The 24,312-nt window shown below is 40.4% G+C and overlaps 1 protein-coding gene across 5 annotated transcripts in view; it reads right to left on the minus strand.

The window, feature by feature from the left end:
* KIAA1549L (KIAA1549 like) overlaps positions 1-24,312 on the minus strand; it is a 129,132-nt gene that overhangs the window by 5,350 nt on the left and 99,470 nt on the right. For 4 of the 5 annotated variants that reach the window (XM_017825030.1, XM_017825032.1, XM_017825028.1 and 1 more), the window contains 5 exons: positions 22,620-22,837; positions 17,886-18,015; positions 12,458-12,805; positions 5,680-5,777; positions 4,359-4,504 (listed from right to left, as the gene is read on the minus strand). In XM_017825030.1, coding sequence (XP_017680519.1) covers positions 4,359-4,504; positions 5,680-5,777; positions 12,458-12,805; positions 17,886-18,015; positions 22,620-22,837 — 940 coding nt within the window. The remainder of the gene's footprint in view (positions 1-4,358; positions 4,505-5,679; positions 5,778-12,457; positions 12,806-17,885; positions 18,016-22,619; positions 22,838-24,312) is intronic. The other variant, XM_017825029.1, reaches the window with a different exon arrangement.

Consider the following 24,312-nt stretch of genomic DNA (forward strand, 5'->3'; position numbering starts at 1 on the left):
TATAAATTAGAAGACAGCACTGTGAAACAACTTCGCCGAATGGTAATTTTTTGGGGTTTTGTTTGGGGTTTGAGGGGTTTTTTTGTGAGAATGTGATCGCCACTGGTTGTCTGTAAGGCTCCCACTCTCTGAAAAGAGCATCTCTATGATGCTTTTTCAAATCATCTCTATGATTTGAAATACTGGAGAAGGCAAGATTGGAAGTTGTCCTTATAAACAAGTACAGCCTTCTGGTACATACAAGGACTTAGTCTTTACGACTTGACCCTCGTAACAGCTGATCTTCATCAAAACTTTGAATCATAAGAGAAAAGGCTTTTTTCCCCCCTTACATTTGCTTCCTTGTATTCAGTTTTTAGCTGTTGTTACCATGGTTTTTAGCATAATGCACCTTTCTTTTCATGGTTTATGCAATCTTTCTTAACATCTCCAGGTACGAAACCTACAAAAATGAGTGACTGATATGTTTAGCAGGCTGTACTCCCAACAACTCCATCATGAAACTTCATTGCTTCTCTAAATATACCAAGGTTCTGCCTGCTCAATTCCTTTCCCAGGAACACCCTATGACTGCAATAAACTATGCAGCTTCAACTTAAATAAATATTTCCAAGGGAATTTGTTGACACCAAATCTGGTTTATCATGTCTTCATCAAGATGCATGTATAGGGATGTCCGGGAAGCCACCCACTAAAATTCACACTCTAATTCGAGTGGAAGAAACCAGCCATCCTAGCATAAGTTTCAGCCAAAACTCTGGGTGTGGTTACACCTGCTTTCAGGTAGGATTTATTCCTGTGGCTCAGAGATGCAGAGGGCAATGTGGTTGTTGCTGCAGTTACAGAGATTACCCACAGGCTGCCTGGAAGACCAGATGTGCTCTCCCACTATTGCCCTTGAGATTTGCTATCACAACCCTGTGTATTTGCCAAGTTTAGAACAGAATATAAACATCTTGCTTGTCCAGTAAGTCTTCCTTCCTCCAGTGTCTATTTACACGTGAAGACAGACTCCAGAACTGTACCACTACTACACTAAGGTCATAAAATCCTCATCCCTAAATCCTGGGTGGGAGAGCTGTGTATCATCTTTATCAGTTAGTAAACAAAGCACGTGTACAGTATGATTTGAGTATTCAATTATAATACATGGACATGTATTTTACTTTTCAGATTCACAGAATACAGCAAAAATAACGTCCTTTCTGTGAAAGCAGAAGGGGCAGTAAACCCCATAAGAACACAACAAAGTACAACTCAAACATTTTCACTGAGGAATGGAAGGACCGTAATGTTACATAGATGGACAGATTCTCTGTACTGGAATCAACGCAGAGAAAATACTCTCCCTTCCAACTGCACATAGTTTGAATATTGCTACTGATTGCTCTCAGAAGATATGATACCGCTATGCTGACAAAATCACAAGATATAGGCATTCCCCTAAAATTCACACAGAGTATAATTGAATTAGCATCAATTACTGGCTGCTTCAAATATCTTTATCTGTCCCCCAGAATGTCATTTAAAGCCCTGGCACATTTTTGGTTCTGAACAACCTACAAGAGGGTTATGCTATCTGCTCTCATAGGTGATGCAGACACTGCATGGGCACATGCACAGAGACAGAAAGGCTCAACCAGTGACATCCATCCCCAAAGCAGTCTCCACAAACTCAGAGATTTATAATTTCTCAATGACCTCCCATGCACTCCCAGGCCAGAAGTGCTCTGGATGCAATCAGGGCATGCGATCAAGAGAAAAATATATTTTGTAGCACATTTTTCTCCAGAGCAGAAACATATCATCTGTTCTAACACTGTCTCAAAAAAAAAAAAAAATCCCCAAACCAAACCAAAAAAACAAAACAAACAAATAAAAAAAATTCCAAAACCCCCAAACAAACAAACAAACACAAAAACACCCCCCCCCCCCAAAAAAACCAAAATAAGCTAAAAATTGGAAAAAACCATGAGAGATATTGTCATCCAAAATATGGACTAAAAACTTCTCTGTTGTGCTTTACATCTACACAGTGTTTTCTACTGTTAGGGACTAAGCTTTCATTTTGGCTTTGGGATATAGTGCCTTTTCACCTGTGTCAGGCAGGATGCTGGAGTCAGCCCTCAGTGAAGCAGTCCACTGTGGAACTACTATGGACCAGTACCTGCCTGCACTGCAGGGTATCTCACAGGGCCTCTATCCCAGTTCCTCCAGCCCCTTGGTTTGGAAGGAGGTGGGTGGGCTGAGAGAAGAGCTGTGGGCAATCCTGGTTCTTTCCAAGTCATAAACAGCACAAGGGTTGCCATTTCAAAGGAGTTAGCAAAGCTGGAAATAAGTATTCTTCAGATATGTACAGAGAATACAGTGGTGCTTCTGTACATGACACATGGCTTCTACATCAAAACACTCTTTTAATTTAACCACAGAAAAATGAGCTATTATTCAAAATGATCACTGTTAGAGGATGTAATACTTTATCTTAAATTATTACTGCAACATCATTATCTTAGAGCCGATGTTGGGCTGCATGAGAGTGACATTAGACCCTTACATTCCAAATCAGCACCTGCAACAATGTTTCTTCATGTATTGAGACAACAAAAACTTATTTTCATATCAGAACATTAGAAAACTTGCATTACAGTTGCACATTTCTCACAACTCTCCTTGTCTTTCCCTGCCTGTATTATAGCCTTTTGTAGCACCTGTCATACGTGGAAGTCTCCTCCAGCTACTCCCAGAATTATTCTGGCAAACTCCACAATATACACAGAGGTCACTTGGTCTCTTCTGAAATGCAGCCACTCTTCAGCAGTAGCACAACACACCTGCTTTTAACACACAGCAATAAAACCTCCCCATCACTGGAACTGATAAAAAAGCAAATCCCACAGATCATATTACTGCACACATAAAGGAAGGGCTCTTGGTAGTGTGGCATATTTTATAGCTTGAAATGTTTTAAAATGAAAGGGTGAGCATCTGCTCTTTTCAGATTCACGTGGACCATTTCCAGAAGGGATGACAATAAGTGAGTGTAGGATCCTTCAAACCTACTGTATTTAATTAATTGACAACAGATTTGCATATCCACATTATTATTCTCAGTAGATGATGTTGAAGACAATGCAGGTAACTATTACTTCTGAGGAAGCTAAGAAAGACATTTTTCTGGCAGATTAACAGAGCAATGTCTAACAAACCTTCTAATTTCAAAACTTTGAACTGACAATGTAAAATTCTTTTTGATTTTGTAAGCTCTTTTCTACAGCTCTTCAAGAAGGAGCTATTTCAAGTATTTTTCCAGCTGTTATCCAGATACTATCAAAATAGTGTATCAGCTTAATCTCATTATTAAATCAATTCATTTATAAACAAAATTCATATTAAAAGGACCAGGAACTGATTAGGCCTTTAAAACCGGGACTTTCAGACCCAAAATATTTTCTGCATTTGGGCAGGAACTTTACTGTCCAAAGCAGGAGGGATGATGAAATAACCTTTGACTATGCAAAAGCACCACTGCCTTCTGTTTTGAAGGGAAGGGAGCACATATTTTCAACTTGCCTCCCTCAGCAGCCCACTGCTGTGACAAGACTAGGGGTTAAGTTTCTCCAGAGGAAACAGGGAGTCATAAAACTCATCCCACAGAAAGGTTAGAAAACCTCAATGTTTCACATGCTGTTCTTTATGTCCACTTTTCTCCCCTTTTCTGACACATCAAGCAAAGTTTAGTGCCAGTCAGCCTCCTATGGTAGTATAACTTACAGCTCCACTGTACATCCTCTGTTTTCAAGCACTTGGACTGATATTCTTGACTGATAAAATAATGGAAGGATCCTTTCTCCATGCCCCTCAGAACCCTATTATCTCTCTCTCCCACTCTGCTTGGTTTGTACATGGTGAAACACAAACATACAAGTCACATAGAAGTCCCAGTGCCCCCACTTCAGCTTTTGCTACCAACGCCCTCTACACCAACCCCAAAAATGCTACTGGATTTTGTGGCACTGATCAACATTTTTACTGAGATTTAGTAATTCAGAGTCCTGGTTAGGGAGCCAGCAGAATGCCATACTTGAACAAAGAACTTCTGGGACAGTATTGCTGGATCTCACCTTCAGAAAAGACCATTTCCTGGTGCTTCTGCAGGGTGAGTATTTTACAATGCAGCTGATGCTGCATTTACAAAGAGGCAGGAAACCCTTTGTAGGTCTCTCTCAGGAGAGATCCCACCTAACACATCTTTCTCCAGATAATCATCCATATTTGCTATATCCCATGCATTCAACTTGTATCCAAAATAATATATAAGGCTCTCAAAGCTGCAAGTTGGGTCTGCACTATTTTTTCACCTGAGTGAAAAGCTGATTGATCAAGTGGACCAACAGACATTGGAGCTCTTGAACCAGGTGCAAAAGCTGTCTGATCATGATGTTGGGCCTGATCTGCTCCACTGGACTCAGGTATTCTCACTTTGCTGCCAATATCTGACGTAGACCTGTGCATTAGGAAAGAAAAAATTAGACACTTGAGTCATTCTGACCTACAGAAAAGATTTATAGCCACATACATGCCTATCAGCAGGACAAGCTGCTGGGAACGAGCTACCCAATTTTGCTCTGGCATGACAGAAGTTTGGAGAACAGTAAGTCTGGAGAAATTTGCAGACAACTTCTTTAGCCTGGTCACTCTTTTGCCAGAGCACATTATTACCATTGTACAGAGCCTTTGCTTGCTGCTTCAAACAAACGCCTGTGAAATGTAACACAAAAACCAGAGCTTTACCATAATTCACCAACCCAAGGCTGCAGGCAGCACCACAACACTACAGTATGCATGATATGGTATCATGTAGTAGGAGACTGCTATGGTAAATGATGTTATCTGCACTTGGCAAGTACTAACATCTTTGGAAATGGTGTGTCCCAGCTGCTTCAGAGTTAAAAGGTAATGGATGAACAAGAACATGTCAACGTTCAGTATGTCCATATCCTGAATAGTTTGATGCAGTTACAGTATCATAAGCAGCCATTCAGAAATGCTTCCTCTGGCCTCTGTTCCACAGATCTCCACAGGCCTGTGGTGCCTCGGACCTGCCAACACAGCACTGAGGGCTAAATGAGTTCCTCCACCACAGAAGAGCAAAAATTCCTTGGAATGCATTCAATCAAATGCCTTAGTGCGAGGAAGAGGCAAACTGCATGTGCTGAGCTGAGGTAATCAGGCTCTTGCACATATTTGGGCTCAGATATGCAGGTATGAGATATCTGAGAGCTGGGCAGATGTCCCCAGACCTGAGGGTGCTGAGAAGCATCTTGCAATTCACCCCTATCCTGTTGCAAGTCCTTACCATACAGAAAAGCAGGAGAATGATGGTGTGAATTATCTACCACACACCCTCAATCCAATATGTCATTATGTGTGCTGAGGCAAAGCATGCTTTAAAAGAAATCATAGCCTGCATTTCCTATTACTGAAGCAGACTAGCTAATAGAAGAGGAAAATTCATTGTTATTTCTCTTTGTGTTGAAATTAAATAAACCCAACATGTTTCTAATTTCATGAATGTGTCTTTATAAGTGCCTTTTAAGTGCCCCTTCAGGGTTTGCCCCAGTTCTTATTACAACAGTGGTTTTTAAAGATCATACCTAAAATAAAATAAAAGATAAATACCTCCTGAGAGAGGCAACAGCCACAGGACCCGTCCTGGGAGGGACAGGAGGGGGAGGAGAACCCATTACCATCTCAGGAAGCTGAGAAAATCTATAAGCCTGTAATGGAGAAAAACAAATATTTTCTGAAACACCAGTAGAGCTCAGTCAAATTAAAAACCTAAAGAAAGTCAGAAATTAAATACCTACCCCATGTGCCCTTCAACAGGAAGCTAACTTTTTGTGGCATCAATAGTAATTGCATTTATTTGAGAATTTAAAGTGCTTTGGTGATTTTAGAATGTGGAAGAAAACCTGAACGAATGAATTCAGAGACAAGATGAAGCCTAATTAAAATAAAATACATTAAATACTGTCTCTGTGACATTTGTAACCTGCTGGCAAAGCAGATGTGTTTATGACTATGTGAGACTCAACAGCTGTTTTGGACCACAGGAAAAAGACCTCAGTATCTTCCTCCAGGAAGAAAGAAAGTATTTTAAAGATTCAGAAAGCATCCTCAGAACAGCATGTCATGAGGCAAAGCCGCCTGTGAGCAATCCATATTTCAACCTCTTCCTTTCAGTCTTCAGGAGATGAAAAGAAAATTCTTCACAAACCCCCCAAGCTCTGTAACTTTCTAGCACAGCAACAAAGGCCTCAAACAGCTCTGAAAAGGCAGACTGATGCAGAGGAACACAGGACCAAACCACTAAGTCACAAAATTCAGCAACTTGCCCATAATAATTCTGAGTTTCATCACTAATAGGTGTGAGGGATGAGTAATCATGTGCATGAAACCCATGGCACTCAAGAAATGACAGGTTGGACAAAGTTTCCCTTCTAAATTCTTTGTACTGCTATAGATTAGAGGCCATAATTTTGCTAAATATACCTAAAGACGAAGGAATGGTATCTCATTAGTGTTTCTTTGACACTTTTCTTCAATATATGATGGGTGAGACTTTGGTTTTCTTGGGTTTTGGGGGTTTTTTGGGGTCTTGGGGTTTTTGTTGTTGTTTGTTTCATTGTTTGGTTGTGATTTTTTTTAATTATGCTTTTCTTGACAATGCTTCAAAGCAATGCACAGCATTAAAGATAAAATCAGAGCAATAACAAATAACAAATTTTGGGAAGGCTGTTCTCTATCAAGACACAGGCATTTTGACAAAAAAAATGGAGGCCAGTGGTGGGACTTTGGCCCTCTAAACAAGAGGTATCTGGTTCAGCCAGAGAAACTCCCTCCAGAAACAGCAGAGAAAGTTAAAAACACGTCCCCATGGGATGAGTCATGCTCTCTCTCCCGCCTGTAGAAAGAGCCTACAGGATTTATATGATTAGTTCAGACTTAACACCTACATTTAGGTTTGAATTTGGCAATATAAATCCCACACTACGTATCAGAAAACACTATCTTTCAGTAATCATCTTTTAAAATTACACATTTAGACCGTATTCCAATACCTTCATTCTCAAATACCTGCAAAACTGGGTTAACAAGGAGGAAAAGTAATTTATCAAACACTGACTTTTGATGTCAGTGTCTCCAAGGGAAAAGCAATACAGACCAAGCATCTTCCTCCCTCCTCTCACTGCCACCCCTACTAAAGCAGGGTAGAAACCCTCAAAGGCATGTCTGTGAAAATAATTTTTTCTTTCATGCCACCTACAGTCTCCTAATATTTACTTTCACCACGCTGCCATGATATTTAAAGAATTTCTACGTTTAGGTAGGGAAAAAGAAAACTAAAAAGGCACTGCTACATTTCTTAGCCAGGGGTTGGAAATACTGATTTTTAATGAAAGAACTGTAAAGAAAAAAAACAAATGTTATTTGCATCAAAGAAAAACCTCAATTATATTTCTTCTAATAGCGCTGAATGTGAAATGGTCTGCAATGCCTCTTCTGCACCTCAAACGCTGGCAGTGCTCTCACAGGCTGGGCTGAACACTTCCTTCTGGCTCCACAAGCCTTTCATCCCACATCTTGCTCTCAGCGTGCATTTGTACCAAGCATGAAATCCTTTTTATTCCCTCTATTTTAAAGGAACAGCACATGAGATAATGTTTCAGGGTGGAAAGCGACTCCAGACACTGTTTAGAAGGGTAGGCAGAGACTCAGAGTAGATCTGGGTTTTCTCTTCTGTGTGTTAGTGGATGAGCTTTGGAATAAGGACATCCTAGGAGATATTTTAAGGGATCACAGTTCACATATATGCTGCGACTTGCACTGAAAATTTTTGGGAAAAAAGTAAAATAGAAAATCGAAGCGTTTATTTTGCTGCTTACAGAGGGGATGAACAATTTTGAGTGACTGGCAATATTTTGCTAGTGGTTGGGCAGAGAGAATCCTGTTAAAGTGAAAAATCCTGTAAAAAGATCTGCTACAGCATGCTGAGGAACAGTCAGTCCTCATGCTGAGCTTCCACAGACACCTAGATGGTTATGAGAGGGAACTCCAATAAAATTTCTAGAATTTCTCCAATGGGTTGGGGTATTAGTGTTTTCTTGCATGCAATACATAAGCAGAAAAAAATGTTCAGAAGCAAAATTAAATAGAAGTTTTACTGTAGAGTCCTGTTGCAGATTTAGATGAGCCCTTAGGTTCTTGGCTAACCAGCATGATTAGAGAATCATGTAGAATTAAAGTCACTTCACTGAAATTTGTACGCCATTGTGAATCCAATCAGAGAGGGGGGAGAAAATCCACAACCCAGCTGATTTCACAGATTTTCCTAATTTTACTCTTAAAAAAAAATCCTTTTAAAAGGATCTTTTGGGTTTTTGCCTTTGGGCCCAGGAGGATAAACCCTCTGGAAGACAAAGTTCAGCCACCAGCAGACACCTGCATCACTGTCTTCTACAACCCACAAAAGTCTAATGTCCCACCTGTCAGGAGGCAGGAAAGAAAAGGGACCTTAAAGATTATCAAGTTCCAACCCTCCTGCCATGGGCAGGGACACCTTCCACTAGACCAGGTTGCTCAGAGCCCCATCCAACCTGGCCTTGAACGGCTCCAGGGATGGGGCAGCCACAACTTCTTTGGTTAACCTGTGCCAGTGCCTCACCACCCTCAGACTAAAGAATTCCTTCCCCATACCTAATCTAAACCTGCCCTCTGTCTAATTAAAGCCATTCCCCCTCGTCCTACCACTCCATGCCCTTACTAAAAATCCCTCTCCAGCTCTCACCTTTAGGTACTAGAAGGGGCTCTTAGGTCTGCCTGGAGCCTTCTCTTCTCCTGACTCAACAATCCCAGCTCTCTCAGCCTGTCTTCACAGGCCAGCACACAATAATTTTGCAGTTGGCTTTTACATTCCCCTGGTTGCAATATTTAAAGACTTTTACCATCCCCAACTTACAGACTTGTCTTGGGTGAAATTATTCCATGTTGCATTTTAATTACAGAAATATCCATCTCCTTACATCTCACCATGCAAATTAAAAGAGCAGTGTCTTTGTTTACTCTTTGAATGATTTGACTAATTTGGTTATTAAATTGAGCAGTGTCTTTGTTTACTCATTGAATGATTTACCTAATTTGGTTATGAAATTGCAATCCAGGAATAATACAAACTTATTGATTTGGTTTTGCTTTAATAGCTGTCCTGTTTTATACTTAGCAGCTGTTACTGAAAGTAGCTGAATGTTGGTAAAATACCTCTCTTTACCTCTGTTAAATGAAGAGAGCTCTGAGGACGTGGATATATTATCAGCCTGCAACTCTTGGTCATCAGTGTCTGTTCATGGTGCTACATCTCACCTTGGGACACAGAGCTCTGTAACTCTCACTCCTCTTTCCAGAGCACTGAAGAGGAGAGATGGGAACTGGTCCGGCCCTGTAATAAAGAGGGTTTTCTTCCCTGGCCTTAGCTCTTGGCTTGACTCAGCTGAGCAAATTTCCAAAGCAGTAATATGATCTGCCAAGATCCAAGGCTGGCTTCTGCCACACAATCAACACTATAACTCCATCCTCCAGTCACAGCACACCAGCTGGATGACAAGGACTCAGCCAAGTGTTACTCAGCATGTTTTTGGAGGCTCCAGAACAACACTAAGGCTTTGCATTTCACTTGCTTTTCTCTGCCTGGAGAAGATGTGAGCCCCATAAGAAGGAATCCTGTTTTCACAGGTGACCCAATGGGCAGTTTGGGAAACAGGCATTTCCACACAAGAGCCACAGATAATTTAGGTATTAATATTAGCATGTAAAAAAAACTCCCAACAAACAAACAAAAAAAACCACACAGAAGGCCTCAAAAGGGAAAAGGAAAATGAAAAAGAAGATGCATGCACACTCTGGAGAGATACACAACTGCTTGATGGTGGGATTAGCCAAGAAACCAAAGATCCATAACTTGGAGGACACCTGAAGAAACACAGACTTGAAAAGGGGTTCTGGACCACTGAAAGCAGATGGCACAAAAACTCAGGGACAGAGGCCAACACTGAGGTGGAGATTTGCAAGCAGAATTTTGCTTTTTTGCCTCAATCTGTTTAACATTTTTGCTTGATAAAGACAGAGCATGTCTGTGCTAGAAATCTTATGCAGCACTTGTATCACCTATGATATGCCTTTGCATTAGGTTTTATAAAACCTAAAGGTGCATTCAAGTTACTGGAAAGTTTGTGGGATCTTGTAAAAAGTTTAGCCTAGTGAAACTGGGCTGTGAGGAGCCAGATCTCAGAAGGGAGTGACACACTGAAGACTTTTATATTTGCCTCATATCTAAAGACTCAACAGTAAAGCCAGTGTCTGAATTTGTTCTGTATAAGCAGGCAAAATGTTCTTGAATCCATATTTCAAATTATAACAGCACTGTTAATGTTGACTTTTAATTGCCACTAAGAACTGAAGTTTAAAAAAGGGCAAAAAATAAATAATTCTTGGTTTGCAGAGGTAACAACATCCCAGTGCACAGGTACCTCTCATCCCCAAAGCTGTCAGAGGCTGCTCACTCACCCCTCAGCTCACTGAGCCTGGACACCTTCTCCACATGTTGTCCAACCCACTCCCACACACTCCCCATCACAGCATCTCCCCCAGAGCTGCTGAGGAGAGGTATCCCAGACAGGCAATCAGCTCCTAAGGTGCTGAGATGTAATTCTTCCATGTTTTTCCTACCCACAGGTCACTTCCCATGCACCTCTTGGCTGGATATTTTCATTTACAATCCTCCATCCCCATCTGAGAACAAACCAGAAAATGCTGGGTGCTCCTGAAACTGATATGCAGAAAACTATGAGTTGCCAGCCCTCATCCAAAGTCCAGCAGCCTGTGGCTCTCCTAATCTGTGGTGATAACTATCTTCAGGGAATTTAACACTATCTTGAGAATGCCAGAAAGATAAGCAAATGCATAAAGGTCCCAAACATGCAGACGATTTAGGACAGTAATAAGTCTTAGAAAGAAAACAGTGAATCATTCACCAAAAAAAAAGTATGCCTATTACATTTTTTAAAAACCTCTCACCATATAATGTTTTTAATTTCATTTTATGAAGATTCTTTTGAAGTGTCAAAGTAATTTGACTCCCCATTAGCTGTCTCTTGAGCTCTTAATTGAATTCTAACCATAAAATATGATTATATGCTGTATGAAGTTCATCGGACCAATTTCAAAATGCCAGAAATAACTTTTAGCATGATTTAAATAGCACTGGCCTGAACCTTTGCAGGCAGTGCCACTGGCTTTCAAGTATGTTCGGAATAGTTCAGAGACAGCATCCCTTAATGTATTTTTAATTGTCATGGAAGGAAGCCATGGTAATGGTTATTTTGAAGCGAGGACATTTTTCTGCATTATCATCTTATTCTAGCCAGAGTAAGGGACTCAATTTGAAATGCAATCTTTAAAAAAAAAAAAAATATTTCTGACAAAAAACCTGCACCTTAAAATGGACAATTTTCAGACTAATATTATTAGTTGGGCTATTTCTCATCTGAAAGCAATCATCTCTGGTTTAGATTTGTACCTGATATATAAGAAAATATGTTGCTGAGTTTCACAATACCATATGTAGTGAAACTACCAGGGACAGCTTCACAAGCCATGAGCATGCACAGTGCTACTGTGACTGCTGCCTAGGCACCTATAAAATTCCATTAACAACTTCCACCCACGGACTGAAGTTCTTAATTTATTCGTTGCTTCTGAGAGATAAGGACATGTTAGTTGCAATTTGAGGCTAGAAAATTAAAGATAAAGAGTGACTAGCTGCAATTTGAGGCTAGAAAACGAAGGATAGAGAGTGACTTATAAGGTCAACCAAGAAACCCATGGAATTAAATCTTCCCTAGAGTCCCAAGCCAATAGCTGTAACTGCAAGACTGTCAGTAACAGTCCACATTTCAGGTCACTCTATTACACTTGCTTCACTCTCTTGCAGTGATGCTCTTCAGTGCTGGACCTCTCCAGTGACGCAGAACTGTTGATGTTTCATACCCAGCTGCTGACATAGTTGTTCTATGAAACCACATTGTTTCCTAATATGCATTCAGTGAGAGACATGCAAACAAGTTTTTGATCTGTTGAACAGCCTGGAGCTCAGTTCAGCCTATTCTCTCAAGCACAATTTAGTCAAGACAACCTTGTTGCTAAAACAGATACCGAGACTTTATGGTGTACTTGTGTGGCTGTAAGAGATGTGTCTGGGTAAGCATGTTCACATATGCCCCACTAATCATAGTTATGAGCAGATCCAGTTTTAAGCATGTAAATGGGACTACTTTAAAAAAAAAAAAAAGCGTCTCAGAGCAGAAATACCTTTAGGATTATCACGGTAAGAAGCTTCACTTACTGGTCTTGGTAAGCTGTACTGATACATTTCTGGTCTGTACGTGGGTACCCACTGTACCCCCGCTCTAGGCCGGGTCATGGTGCCCGGCGCGCTGGTCACAACCTCCGAGTAGGGCAGGTGTGGAGCCGAGCCGTACGAGTCCTGCCTGCTCTGGCCCCCATGGCCTGCAGAGGCCAGGCTGAAGGCCTCCTCCAAGAGCATGTGCATCTGCTGCCGAACCTCGTCAATGGAGGGCTGAGAACTTAAAGTTGAGGTCTCCGAGTGGCCTTTGGCCTGACGGGACCTGCTGTAATTCCGAGGCTCGTTGACACGGTCAACATTTGTTTCTTCTATAATTTCGGGCTCGGTCTGTTGGGGGGAATAAAAGCACGTATATGTAGAAAGCTTTACAAGACAGTATTTGTGCTGCTTCGCAAAACATTGTCAAGCACAGATGTAACACACACAAAGTCAGGAATTGTGACAATGGAGGCGCGCGACAAATATTGGAAAGGAGTGATATGATGCAGGGGAGTATAATAGCCTTTTATATCCTACATTGTTTGCTGGGAATACTAGCAGGGACACTCTGTAGCAGATTAAATTGTCAATGACTCACTTAAAAACAATTAGAATTAATGTTTAAATTCTTCTCTTAGCTGTCGTATCAATGGGAGCACAACTGTGCCAGGAAGAGTATGGTTCCCTAAATAGTACCACCACTATGAAGGACCCCTCACAAAGGGACTGCTTATTGTAGCTACAGAGACTGAAATTTCTTTGTTCATTCTCTCACATTAAGATTTCACAAGAATTAAGGTTTAGCAGTTTTCCTGAACTTTCTAACCCAGCGAGGACCACCAACAGTGAACTACCACAAACTCGGTCCTGTGCCCTGCAGAGGATACCCTGACCCAGCTCGGTCGTCTCACCCAGCCACCAAACAGGAGTTACACAGATATTTATGCAAAGTTAACGTGGGAACAGTGAATGAAGCACACACTCTAATGAGCAGATAGTACTTGGGCAGCTTAACTTGAAGGGTTACTCCTGGGGTAATTCCTTCTGTACAGAAAAGTACAAACATAAATCACCTCCACGATTTTTTTGCCTGTAACTCCACGACAGAAAAGAATCATCATACTGCAAGAACTTGACAGTGAAATACCGCACTCCATTTATATTTTCTAAGATTAGTTTCACAGCCCATAGTTTTAAAAATATGTATTTTAAACCAGCAACCTAAAACAGCAACCAGTTCCTTACAGATCTTTAAATATCTGTAGCATTATCCTCGTATCATTTAGGATACTAGGATAACTGGAATGAACGATAGGATATGTACTGTCTTCTATATATAGCATGAGGTTAGAACTGTGCCAGTGTTTAAAATAGACACAAATAAAAGAATACAACAGGATGTTCTTACTAAAAATTCCAGCCCTATCCTGATGGTTTGAGTCTTCTGTAGCTCCTAGTGTGGCATTTTTTTTTTCCATCTAATCATGCTTTTCTACATCTGAATAGGTAAGCAACTGTGACCCCAACCTTTTGCAAGCTATAGGACAATCATCATACATATTTTTCCTTTTCACAGGAAACTGTCAAAATGACTTTCTTCTTCTGTTATCAGCCACTCAGAGAAGAGTTACGTTGGTAGTCTAAAAAGTGATAATAAATTTAAGTAAAAAATTCATTCATTTTCTCTGTTTTAAGTATATATTTTGTATTTAATGAAAATTCAGCAGCAAATGAAAGAAGAAAAATTAGAAAAACAGTGAATCATTTGCATGTCAGAATTCAAACATAGTTTATATAGTTATGTTTATACAGTGTATATTATCCAAATTCAAAACTACAAACCCAACTTCAGGCTTCCTAAGTGATATACAGGTCAGACTGGGAGAGGGAGAATGTAACTGCACAAAGTGAACGAAAAAACTTCGTAGGAAATTTTCAACTAAGTAATTTCCCTAAATTTTCTTCCTGCATTTTGATTCCACTGTTGTTTTGTTGTTACAGTAAATAAAAATCAAGTACATTTTAGAAGCCAGACTATAAAATGCAATGGTAGTTTGTATAAGTGCAGCCAAAGAGCCTCTAAAATAACCCTGTCCCAACTGGGTGATTAATAACCACCGTACTTCTATTTCCTCATGCCTGTAAAAATGTCAGTGAATGGAATCCCACAAGAGACCTACTAGTACCCAACGATGAAATAAATCAGGTTTTCTAATGGTGAAGCCATTAGACTTCAACAGAATGTCTAAAATATATCATACGAATAAAAGATGCCTATTAGCAGTCAACATTGAGTCTGTTTTGACTGATCAACATAAAAGCTGACAGGAAGATTTTGGAGGAGACTGGTTGGTGATCATTCCTTTTCCTCAAGTTTTAAAATATATTTCAATTCACCCTATCACTTTCTGATGCATGCCATTTGCTTTCCTATTTACTGAAACATATATGTATCATAAATAATGCCACCATTTTCGCTAATGCAACCATTACAAAAAAATCAAGATATTGTTCATACACAGTGACTGTATAATAGAAGGGACTAGAGCTACATGAAGAAGGAAAAAAAAATCCTTTACTGAGAGACAGACTTTATACACTTACATAATTCTGCTGCTGCAACTATATCAGAAAAATTCCTTAGGTGAACATTAATCCATGAGCTTTTTGAGGCATTGCATTAATTTAGCTAAGTCAACAAAATTATGCCAGTGAAATCTCTTCTATGTAGGTCTCTTGGATATGTATAATAGGGTAATTTTCTTCCTTTTACAGCAAAACCAGCCTAAATATTTTCTGCTAAGGTATACAGCAGTCTAGAGGTTCTAGAGTCTTTCCTTATGGCATTTGGTCTACTCACAGTTGTCTTTGAACATGTTGAAAATAATAAACATGTTAATAAAGTCATCTTAATTTAATTCCTAGGTGAAGGTGATGATAGCAAACCCTGTTGGGATTCTTTAAAATTGAAAGATAGATACTGTTCAATAATAATTCATTTATAAAAGACACTATAAAGGCAAATAATATACTGAAAACATGAAATAGCAGAATGTACGTGCCAAAATAATACAAAAAGCTACATATTCCATATGGACATATATAGAATATTATATCTTTATGTTCATATCCTTGGCAATTTTCAGCACTGAGAAACAGAACCATGATTCAGAGAAATATGAAAAACAATTAGAAAGAATGAAGTATTCTTAGAAAAGTATGAAGTATTTTAGAAAACCATAATAGAAATATTAGAAATTTTTTGTTGAAGGGGAATTCTATGGTTGTACATATAAGTCTAGCAATTCTTAAGGAGTTTTCTCAAAGAATCTGGGGGATCTTAATCTCTTTTCTTTAAAAAAAATTATCACTGTTGAGAAGATAAACCTCAACACACACAACAACATGGGTGTACTGGTAACAGCTCAAAAAAATCCATTTCTTAATCTAGAAAAAAAAATCTCAGGACACAAAGACAACGTGAGCTATTTGATTCATAAACTTAATTATTTGGAACTGCTTATAAAATGCAAATTTCACTATTCTTTGGCAGGACTTGCTGCTAAATAACATGTGCTGGAAGGAAGATATTAGAGGAGTCTGAGAAGGCTGGAACCTTCAAAAGGACCAAGTGGATGTCAAAAAATGGTACCAGGTGTTACTATATTCAAACCAGAGCCCTTCCTCACCCATTTTCAGAGGTCAGCTTTACAGAGGTGTTTGTTTAGTTGCACCACTGGTGAGATCCATATGAATTCCATGCATAAATACAGCTCTAAGTGCCCACCCATGAGTATCCCGGGAGACGAAGCCCGTCAGGTGCTCGGCAGAGCTCTGAGCAACCTCAAACAGGAGCGAGGGAAACCAGCCCACGCTGCAGGCTGAGGCTTGGGAACTAAATTTCAATATCCTGTCCCATTTTCCCTGTGGCATTTTTTTCTGGTTTCAGACAGGAAATACATTCCGAGTTAGGAGAGGTGCACTGCAGCGAATCTGCAGTGCATTGGGCAAAAGGATTTTATGTAACATATCAGTTAAACAGACTGTGCCAGGGGCAGGTAGCCCAAAATGCAGCATTAAAAGAGAGGCAAAAGCAAATTTTCTTTGTGATGTGCACAGATCTCAGAGTTTGCAAATACTTGCAGGACACTTCAGAATCCGCATAAACTCATTAATCTACTTTCAAAGTTTTTAACAAATTTCCTTTAAAATACATTTTACATATAGTATACACAATATACTAAAATATATTATTAAAATCTGCTGCCATGGCCCCTCTCAGAATGTTTTCAACACTGATTTCAGGAAAACATCCCCTGTGAAAAACTAGCTTTTGCTAGCTTAGTATTCTAATCCCTCAGAGAGCAGTGAACCAGTCATCCCACGTACGTGGCCCAACATGACTCCTGCTGTCTGATGGGAAGTGTCCAAATGCAGAAAATCATTTAGGAAATCTGACAACCACAACATGCCCTGAAGAATTCTCTAAAAGATTTAAACTTCCCTGAACATATCCCCTGACCTTGGCACTTTACTTCACCTTGCTAAAAACACGCTCCTGGCAGCTGGTGGGGGGGAGGGTTGACAATGAAGCCCCACACAAAATGTTTGTCATCTACAGAGTTCAGAGGATGAACAACCACAGGTGAACTTCCCTGCTTTCCAGAATGGTTTAGACTTTCTCTGGGGACTGGTCTTCAGGGCTGGCTGAGCTACAGCAGTTTGTACACGTGACGAAGGATTGAAAAGCTCTACGTTACCCCAGTGTGGGGCCTATTTTTGTCCTCGTTCTGGGTGCACACAGTGCCAAGTTGTACCCAGTGTATGTTGAGACTGCACAAGACAACTCATCTGCCTCGTGCTGGCTGTGTGAGCTCCTTGGACCATAAAGCAGCATCTCCTCTGCCTGGGTTTGACATTCACCTACGCAAAACTCTCCCAGTTCTGAGGTAGCAAGAGGACAATATCTGTCCCTAAGGGATTTCCACAAAACATTGACATCAGGACTGAGGTGAAATTCCTAGAATTTGGTTGTTCATTCTTCTGACTCAAGAGAGCAGCTTCAGGCTGTTCTTCAGAACAAACAGGGGATTTTAATTGCCATGAAAAAAGCTCAGTCGTGTGAGTGGCCGCACACTTAGAAGAACTATCTAACTTCAAAACGCAGCATTTTGGCAAATAACGAGTTTCAGGGCAAATGCTTTCTTGCATTTCAGACCATAAAATGATGTACAGTGATAAAGCACATGAAAGAGTCTGCGTTTTGAACATCCTGAGCTTTTTTTCAGGTTGCTGAGTGCACATAAAGTCCTCTAACACTAAATATCCCGTGACAATCTGTTTTGTGGCTTATCAATAGTTTCCTGGGTTTAGGAGTAAGTTAAGACTTTGCAGAGAAAATTTCACTGCATATATCCAATAAACTTACATCGTATCCACTGTTACGGATTCCACGCCTAGGCCTTTCTCGGGTCACGAGAAGATCCATCTCAGTTTCTCCTGGGCTAGGACTGTTCAGAGACTGCCTGCTCCTGTACACCGAGTTCTTCAGTGGCTGCCTAGAAAACACGGAATGAGGAAACAGTAAAATAAAAAGAAAACAAAAATACGACAGGCAGCAGCTTTTAATACTTACCTTTATTCTAAGATGATGAGGTTCACAAAAATGCCACTTTATTATAGGATAGTCCTTCTATATGAAGTGCTAGAAATCAGTAATGTTATTAAGAGATGATTACATTTTTTTACTGCTAAGAAAATAAAGTTATGTAAAAGACATGGACATCGTATGTGGGAGCTTATCAGAAGAAATATGTCCTAAGAAGATATCAGGTCCCTTTTAATATAAAGGATATGATTCAAATTCATTAAAAAAATTATCAAAAAGAACAGGACCTCCCACAGACACAGACGGGGAGCAGAGATTTGGTTGCTGATCCTGAGCAATGAGAGAGAAGCGGAATAACGCTCCACCGAAACAAACACCCAGCAGAGTGAACGGGAAGAGAAACAGGAGTGGGAGGAAACTGCTTGCAAGATGCTGTTTTTAAATAGCCAGTTTGGTGACTGGCCACAACTTCCTTAGAGAGCTGTGCTCCCTGGGGTTCAACTGCTTGCAGCACAGCTCTGAGCAACACTGGGGCGAAGTGCTGCTCATCCCTAGGCACTGAGCTTTCACCACTGTGAGCTCAGGAGCAAGGGGAAGCAAATATAAGAGAAAGGCAGCATGTAACTGAATACCCAAAATACCCTGTAATCTTTCCAGCACAACCATTTCTGCCCTTGTTACTGGTTATACAAAAACAAATATAGCATCCCTCCGTGAAATACCAAACATATCTGTACGTATCTTCAGGAGCGTTTGCCAAATAGTGATACAGGATCTTTATCAAACTGTATCTTTTAAGAAGGCTACTTCTAAACCAGAAGAATTTAGGAGTTGTTTTCATACTGTATCTGTCCATTAGTCATTTTCTTTGCACAGCCCAGAGAGTCACTGGTCCCACTGTAGATGAGTAACAGATCAAATAATGGCATGTCAGCCTCATTTATTAACACAGTTAGAGCCTGATACAAAGTTTTCTTTGTCTAGCCGTGCTATTTTTCTGCTTTGTGCAATTAACTCCATTCACAATATTACAATTAGATCAGGTCATCTAATGTGTCTCTGTGCTGCTTACACAGGGGACCTGGCAAAGTTCATAGTGAAGACAAGTCACACTGTTATGTCTGAATTCGCACCTTCAGTCACTGCATGGTTTAATGACTCCAGAGCCATCAATGGAATGAACAGCCAAGATGGTCCAAATGAATTCACTGATAAATAATTCTTCAGATATTCCAGATTTGGTTAGCAGCACTTTTTGCCTTGACAGATTAGAGCAGCAGAAACTGTTTTGCAGAAATCCAGAAAGTGGGACATTTACACGATCAGACAGGATAAAAGGTAGGACAACGAAATATCAGTTTCACACTTCTGATTAAACAAATTACTCAGTCATGTACTTAGTTTAAAGGCAAGTTTCAGAAACTTCTGTGTGTGACCTCTGATCACAGATCACCATGCTCATGTCTGAGAGTCCCAAATGCGCTGCCAAAGCAGAAGACAAGCAGAGCTTTTGAAATAAGTTTCCCCTATAAAAATAATATTGAACAAATTCCAGTTTCTTCTCTTGTTTCTTCCCATATAGTCTTCCTCTGACTATAATGTCAATATTACCAGAAAACAGGGAGAACTAGGTTATGCTAAGGCTAATCAGATCTGACAATCCTTATCTGCCAACATTAAAGGTCTCTAAAATTTCATATGTTTTACAGTAGGTTCATAAACACTTAGTTGAGGCAGTTGTGATATATTTTCCAAGGGATTCAAATATACAGTTCTGTAATACATGCAGATTCTTGACCTGATTACAAACTATTAAAGAAAATCCAAGAATAGTTCATATCATCACTAGGCTCTTAAAAAGTACCTTGAGATTGCCAATTACCTCATTTAAGAGAGTTTTACTAATGAGAAAGGAGGTATGAATGGTAACAACTGGCATTCAAATAGGTTAGCAAGTGCCTTCTGGGAATACAACTGGAATGTTTTAAAACATGAGTTTTATGGTATGGAAGGCTGAAGAGCACAAAGCTGTTTGTTCTGGAAAAATCAAATCATTTAGCAACAATGTATTGTATGTCACTTTGAAATACAATTTAAAAATCATCCAAAACGCAAAGGTAATCTTGAGTAATCAACTGCTTCTCTATTTTCTGATATATTTTGAAAATGCTGTAATAATGTGATTTAAGTTACACAAATATATACAAAACAGAAAAGAGTGGAATAAACCTGTTCCCTAAAAACTCGACTTACCTTTTAGTGATACCATTTTCAAAAAATGCAGTTTTTTCAGATTTTAATTGTTACAATCAATGACATAATAATTCAAAGCAGAAAAAGTTTGAAATATTTTTTTTCAATTGTATGCTTCGCTGATTGCTTTTAAAGCAATTTTACTTCATTACAGAAATACAACTGTATTGACTCATTTATCAATAACCAAACCCATGCTACCCTGTAGTATTATTCAAGGTTTTCCTCCAGCAGTGTGCCATTTTAGCCATTTTTTTGTTAGAAAACTAGGGATAAATAACTGTCATGTGTGCTGCAGCATTATCAAGTTCACTTCCAGGTCCCGGTGTGAAAATTTTAGCACAGATTTTGGAGTTGCTTTCTTTGTAAATATCTGCAGCATCTGTGAAGTTCATTACGTGTTCTGTGTCTTTACAGAAAGCGCATCAGAAATGGTTTTCTCTTCCCATGTAGGGATAGAGGCTATACATTTAACAAGTAAATGCAGCAGCCAGCCTTTCATGGTTCAGCTACACGCTGAAATCATTCCTCCACTGCAGTTCACCTGCCTTCAAGCAGTTTATATCATGCCTGTGATCCCTATCTCAAATAGACTGTGACATGTTTACACAACACACGAGATAACGGGCAGGAAAAAATGTATTCTGGGATCTCTCGTTATACTGGCACATGAGCAAACAAACATCAGTATATTTAACAAAAAGCAGATGGCTAGTATTAAAGCTTCAGTGTAATGCTTGAAACATTTCCTATGTGGCACGTGACACATAACAAACATCCAAAGCAACGCCTCAATCCACCACTGTATGTACAGCACACACATCAATGTGTTAAAGAAACTTTCCAGCCACCTGCATTAAAGATATTTCTCAACAAATGTTCCCGGTGTTCCATCTGTACCTTCTGGACAGAGCATCCAGAGCAGGACTGCCCTGTAGTGAGGGTTCAGTTTCTTACTTTTTCAGTGCACAATAAATTGGAAAACTGCACGAGGAAATGATGCCCCGGGTCCTCCACCAAGAACATAACAGGTGAGTCAGCATCTTTATTTTCATTGACCAGTGCAATGGTGGGAAACAGCCCACCAAGGGCAGTATCCCTCAGACATTTAACTGCAGACCTACAGAAATTCATCTGATTGCAGATTCTGCCCATATTCTGAGCCAACACTACTTTTGTAATTCCCACTACAGTCCTTTTTATCTCTGTGCCCCAAGGGTAATCGCTGAAGTTGCACTGTGTGCAACATCTGTGTCACTACTGATGCTTTGACTGCAGTTGATTTATGCTCATTGGAAAATTTTGGTCTCAGCTTTCCAGGAGATGGGATACAAGACTGCACCTCCAGGCATGAGGGCCACTTCCAGAGAAAAGGTACTTCAGTATCCCTTTTTCTCTCATGGATCAACTGCTGCTTGTCCCTGATTACAGTAAGAACCAGAGCCCTCCTGATACAAGGTGCAGTGATGAACACACTCTTTTATAATCCTTCACACCGCTGCCACACCTGAGGAAGAGGAATCTGTGCCGTTCCTGGGGTAGGACTGGTGTGATCTCCTCATTACAATACATCAGTTTGTGTTTCAGAGAGCACCAGCAACAGAGAGCAGGTCCACCCACCCGCCTCAGGAGGCTCAGGCAGAGTCAGCATGTGCACTCCCCCCTCATTTCTAAAATGGGGAGATGAATACTACTGGTGTGCCATCCTCACGAGACAGTGAAGTGTTAATCAAACATTAGTACTGTTATACAATATGCCAGCCTCACATCACAGATGAGCACATTATGAATTCCTCTGTTACGGGCAGAGGAAGATCACCAATAACAGGTACACACAGCACCTTACAGGTACATTTTGAAATACGTGGACAACGTACTAGTTCTGTTATCTCATGCCTACTGCAATACTTATACTTAGATAAAAATAATCACAAAATAATAACACCACTGAACTTTGGAAAGGAACAAATTCGGATGCTAACTTCCAGCCTAAAATGTACTCTCAGTATTACTAAACACGTTGCTACCACTTTTTCTGTTTACCTCTGAAAATGACTCAGAAGAACTTACTTACAACAGTCCTTCCCCTTACCTTTTTTTATCTTTCCATTTGTTTGGTTTTTAACTACATTGCAGTTTTACCAGAGGACTTGCTTTCCATGGGTTATATGAATTTTCTTTATAAAGCAGGAGGGACCAGTGACCACACAACAAACAGCTGGCTCATTAAGAACGGCCCCTCTGACTCCCCGGACATCACCCTTCCTACCAGATGAAGAAACTGCATGTAAAAAGCCTCACCTGTTCTTAGGCTCTGCAAATGGAGATGAGACATCTGCATCTGGATCCAAAATGTGGTCAAGTTCTTTCTGGTTTTTTTCGTACATCCTTTTTCTGTCTGTCAGCCCCTTGTTGTTATCAACCTGCGGGAAGTCATAGTAGCCCTTCCTCTTGGCTTTCAAGCGCAGCTTGTTGCGGTAATGTTCTATATCGGACTTCTGCTTCAAAGCCTTGTTCACCTAAAAGGCAAGAAGGTGTTTGAAGGATGGTGGTGGGCTGGCCACTTCCAAACGATATTGTCAGGGTGTGTTTGATGCTCTGCATGTGTCATCTCTCAGAGCGTGTTTCGTACCTCACCGTGCCATCTGCAAGCAGCGAGGAACTGCAAGTGAACAGAGTCGCTGCATTTTTATGGCTTGGCAGATGGTTAAATAATTTTAGCCTAAAACCCGTGTACCGTTACAACAGTGACTCAGATACACCCACTGAAGAAAAACACTGATGATGTTAGCCAGCTGGTGTGACCCAACACCCTGCTTGCTTTTGGGCACCACGGGAAGAACTCACCGATGAAAACTCTTCTAGGGTCCCATAAGTACATATCTGTTATGGGGCCCTGTCAGAGAGGATCCTTAAAAAAAGGCTGTTTGGTGTGACCTGGTCCAGCTCAGTCATGGTTGCTCCTAAGTATTGAGAAAATTTCTCTCCTGCTTCAAATTGGCAGTTACTTAGAAATCAGGAATTTACTTGGGCTTTGTGCTTCCAGTGTCAAATTCTGCAGTCTTCTCACAAATTACAGGAAGTGTATGAGCAAGGAAGCACACAGCAACAGGAGTGTCATCCTGTTGCTTTACAGAAAATAGATGCTGAAGTCTAAATAAGCCTTTCTCTGAGTTTGGAGGCTGCATGGCACGTCAGGATTCAAAACACAAGTATGAAACAGAGCACAACCGGCTGCTGTAATCCAGGCCCACATGGGAAGCCTGATGTCTTTTACTGTGTCTCTGGCAACAGCCTTCCCTGTTGCTTTTAAAGGAGGTCAGGGAGTTTCTGGCAGATCTTTAAAGGACTGTTGCAGTGTGAGTTTGCAAACAAGGCACCTCTCTTGCTTGTTCCCATCGTGTTTAACAACTAGATAAAAGCCTCAGTCCTTTGTAAATGGACCAGTCTTGATTAAATGTACATCAAAACATGAATATAAGTGTTGAAGTCAAAGCATGTTTTTTGGCCAGCGTCTGGATCAGACATTTGCACCATCCCACTCTTTTTCACAGTAAACAACTGCACTCTCTGTGTACAGGCTGGAGTGCAGACTGAGCAAGGCCACGGTCCCACTGCATCCCTTCTTACTGTGAATGAGAGGTACTTCTTAGTATAGAAAGATCAGCCTGGCACTCAGATGATCCATACACATTTCCACGCTCAGTCGCAGAATTCACGTAGACAAAGATGTGATTCTGCTTTCTGCCTTCGTTACCTTTTTTTTTTTTAATTCATATGATAGGAGAGAAGGACATCGGGAAGGTAGGAATATAGAAAATTGCCTCTTCCAAGGCTGCAGGCATTCACAGGTGCATGTGAAAGAGCAGATCTTAAATTCTCAGATTTCTCAGTCGACAGTGCTAATGGACCTTTATATAGCATCAGGGTGAAAAGCTCCTACCAGTCCTCAACCCTAACAGGCTTAAGATTGTTCCACTTGTGGCTGTAGCCA

This window comes from Lepidothrix coronata, unplaced genomic scaffold (assembly GCF_001604755.1).
Source record: "Lepidothrix coronata isolate B3197 unplaced genomic scaffold, Lepidothrix_coronata-1.0 Scaffold115, whole genome shotgun sequence".
Lineage (NCBI taxonomy): Eukaryota > Metazoa > Chordata > Aves > Passeriformes > Pipridae > Lepidothrix > Lepidothrix coronata.